The sequence below is a fragment of the Sinocyclocheilus rhinocerous genome, unplaced genomic scaffold (assembly GCF_001515625.1).
Source record: "Sinocyclocheilus rhinocerous isolate Xijiao unplaced genomic scaffold, SAMN03320098_v1.1 scaffold720, whole genome shotgun sequence".
Taxonomy (NCBI): domain Eukaryota; kingdom Metazoa; phylum Chordata; class Actinopteri; order Cypriniformes; family Cyprinidae; genus Sinocyclocheilus; species Sinocyclocheilus rhinocerous.
Window position 1 is genome coordinate 502651 of NW_015653468.1, and position 3589 is coordinate 506239.

The window sequence follows — 3589 nt, forward strand, 5'->3', positions numbered from 1 at the left end:
TTTTTGCCCAGAACAGAACCATACCGCCAAACCAAACTTTATGCTAAGTATCTATCATTTTGACAATAGTGGTCCTGACAGAACTGTTTTTCAACCTTGATAATAATGATAAATGTTTCTTAAGCAGCAAGTCAGCATATTAGAATGATTTCTGAAGAATCACTGACACTCTCACTGAAGACTGGAGTAATGACTACTGAAAATTCAGGTTTTCATCACAGAAATAAAATATATTTTACAATATACTTATAGAAAACAACTATTTTAAATTGTAGTAATATTCCACGATATTACTGATTTTACTGTATTTTTAATAAAATAAATGTAGCCTTGGTGAGCAATTTTGACCCTAAACTTTTGAATTTGTATTTTAAAATAATTCAAAAATGCATGTTATTAAAAAATTGTTGGACATATATAGTACTGTACACTAACAGATCAAGCAGTACACTAGTATTTCATTTTGAACACAGCCTGTGTGTTTTTATCTGTCTCTCAAAGGGAGCGTATTTTAGGAGGCAGGAGGTCGCGCTCTGGGGATTCGGGCCAGCAGAACTTCCCTATGAAGCTGACAGTGGAGGTGATCAGAGATGCTGTCCTGGACTCCCATGGATTCACTCTCTCATCACAGCACCCCCTGCTGGTCAGGGACGTCACTCCAGGTACACACACACACACACACACACACTTCACGTGGAGTTTGGCTTAGGGGATGCGCTAGAGCAGGTTGTTTTTAAACACAGATTATGATCTAAGTGAAGCCGGGTTTGGATACTGTCCTGGCTGTGCGTGAGAAAATGTGCCCAGAGGAAAGAAACAACACAAATGAGATCCTGTTAAGATCTCTTATATTTCTCAGAGACAGCAATAAGATTAAATGGAGACTTCTAAGAAGCACCGTCCTGCTTCTCAGATGTTTATCCTGAGAAAAGTAGCCTGATTTATAAGCTTTTGCTCTGGATGTTTGTGTCTAGAAATCTCTGCATCAGACTGAATTTTCACCCTCTGTGCTGCTTTGACAGAGATGGTGAAACTGTGAGAAAGGACGTGACACTTGAGCTGCTGTGTGTGAGGTGGCCACCTGCTCCTCTGTCATTTATTTAATTCATTACGATGCAGGTGCACAAGCTCCTTCACACATACAAACACACACTGACACAAGCTAATTATATTTATTGTCATTTTGAACCAGCAGTTACTGACACGCAATCTCACACAATCACAACACATCTAGTTAGAACACATAAAAACCTAACTAGATAGCATTCAAGACAACATAGTCATATATCCTTGCATATTTCCTTGATAGACGTCAATCCCAAAATGTGTCGCAGTGAGCAAGAAACTTTAAATTCTGAAAAATATCAGAAATATCAGAAATTCCTCATCCTCTCATTTAAAAAAGTTTCTTATGTAAATGAAACTATGACAATATAAATTGCTTAATGCATTAATTTAATGCATCCTTGCTGAATATACATATTAATTTAAAGATAAATTGTACTGACCAAAAATACTACATAAATACCTTTATATTCTTGTGTAAAATATTAAAGAACAAATACAGAGCACCAGTTAACAAAATGTATAATAATAATCAAGTAGGAAAAATCGAAACTTTCATAAAATTCCAGTTTATAAATTGTGATTCCAAGTTCAATACAAAGACCTGAACTGTTTTAGTAGCAAGTAATATCAGCAACCCTATACACTTTTATATTACGGTATAGAATTTTTAGCTTAGTAACACTCTAACATCAAACTCTGTCTGAATCAACATTCATTGAATCAATGACATCCCAGATTTTTTACAAATTGTTTACTGTCTTCACATTAAGAGCGTAACAAAGAATAAAAAAAATAGAACATAGGAAGGCAAGATTGTGTGAGATTGCACATCAACAACGTTGCCCTAGTTACATAGACTCAGCTGAAATCTTTTTTAATGTCTTCTAGCAGGTCTGCCCATGAATCACAAGCGATAAATCCCTGAATGGATGTTTCCAGCCTTTGCAGAGCGTTCCATATCTAAATCAGCCACTTATAAGGTTTCATTTTAGTCGCCTTAGAAGGCAGCTGTGTATACAGAGCAGACGGCACAGCAGTACACTGGATCTTGCAACAAAGCTATTGTGTGTGCATTCTTACACACACACACACACAGTCATTCTGCAGTGCTGACTTCTCTCTTTTTGCAGCAGAAACAGCTGATAAAAGCCCAGAGGGAGAACCTCACAGCCCTGCAGCACATAATTATGTGAAAGGAGAAGGAGAGAGAGAGATCTGCCAGGCATTGGTGGTTGGTTCTGGCAGGGCAGAGAGCCATCAGGGACTAAGGGGATGTTGTCGGGGCAGAAGGGCAGATTGTGTGTGTGTGTGTGTGTGTGTGTGTGTGTGTGTGTAGTTTGGCTCGAAGACAAATGAGTGTAAATGGCAGAACAGAGCAGTGCAGAGACAGACTCAGAGTCACACACTCCATCCACAGAAGCACCAGACGTGACATGAATAATGAATTAACAATGCAACTTTCGCAATCGCATGAATATAACTGTAACTTTTACTCATAGTTAGGGTTGGTGATTTGAACAAACCCATAACACATTCATTGATAATAACTGAAATGTTTCTTGAGCAGCAAATCAGCGTATTAGAATGATTTCTGAAGGATCATGTGGCACTGAAGCCTGGAGTAATGATGCTGAGAATTCAGCTTTAAAATATATTCAAAAAGAAAACAGTTATTTTAAATTGTAATATTTCACAATATTATTGTTTTTACTGTATTTTTGATCAAATAAATGCAGCCTTGGTTAGCATAAGAACGTTTTTCTTTCAAAAACATTTTTTAAAAATCTGATCCACCTATAATTTTTAACAGTAGTGTAGTGTAGAACATTAATGACCATACAATCAAATAATTCAGTTTTCATCTCAAAGTTTCATCACTATAACTTTTACTTACAGTTAAGGTTAGTGATTTAAACAAATCCCTAAAACTAAGTATTAAGCTGTGGCACATAACTTAAATCGTGTGGCTTTTTGATGAGAGGTGTGTTCTTCATTTTATCAGTGATCAGACTTTTTGCCTGTAAGAATATAAAGCAGACATTGACTTACATTGAAGGTACTGTTCAGCATGCATGAAACTAGAGCTGTAATTTAATAGTTGCATATGTGTGTGTGTTTATTTGTAGGAGGCCCAGCAGACGGTCAGCTTTTTCCTGGAGATCAGATCCTAAAACTGAACAATAAAGCCATAGAAGATCTTTCGCCTGAAAACGTGGAGCAGATGATTAGGTGACTGAGCAGATTAAAGGGACACAGCTAAAATAACTTTGCTGAATTGATATTGCTTGCTTGCTTCTTGCCCCACTTGTAAATATGATGATGTCATGACCTCATGATTTGGTAACAATGTTTTTGTTTTTCATGTTTTGTGCTCTGCCCTCAGGGATTGCCAGGACTCTGTAACCATGACAATCCTCAGAAATATGGCGGTGTGTACTGAAGAGTCTTCTTGCAATTTGTTGATGTTGAGTCAGATAGTGGGGGTGGGGGGGGTTGTTAACGGTTCCTTTTTTTTTTTACT

The 3589-nt window shown here is 37.2% G+C and overlaps 1 protein-coding gene across 4 annotated transcripts in view; it reads left to right on the forward strand.

Annotated features, from left to right (window-relative positions):
- Positions 1–3589, forward strand: part of LOC107716033 (FERM and PDZ domain-containing protein 1-like) — a 46703-nt gene that overhangs the window by 26227 nt on the left and 16887 nt on the right. For 3 of the 4 annotated variants that reach the window (XM_016522347.1, XM_016522349.1, XM_016522350.1), the window contains 2 exons: positions 502–662; positions 3195–3297. In XM_016522347.1, coding sequence (XP_016377833.1) covers positions 502–662; positions 3195–3297 — 264 coding nt within the window. Of the gene's footprint in view, positions 1–501; positions 663–3194; positions 3298–3451; positions 3498–3589 lie in introns of all 4 variants that reach the window. The other variant, XM_016522348.1, reaches the window with a different exon arrangement.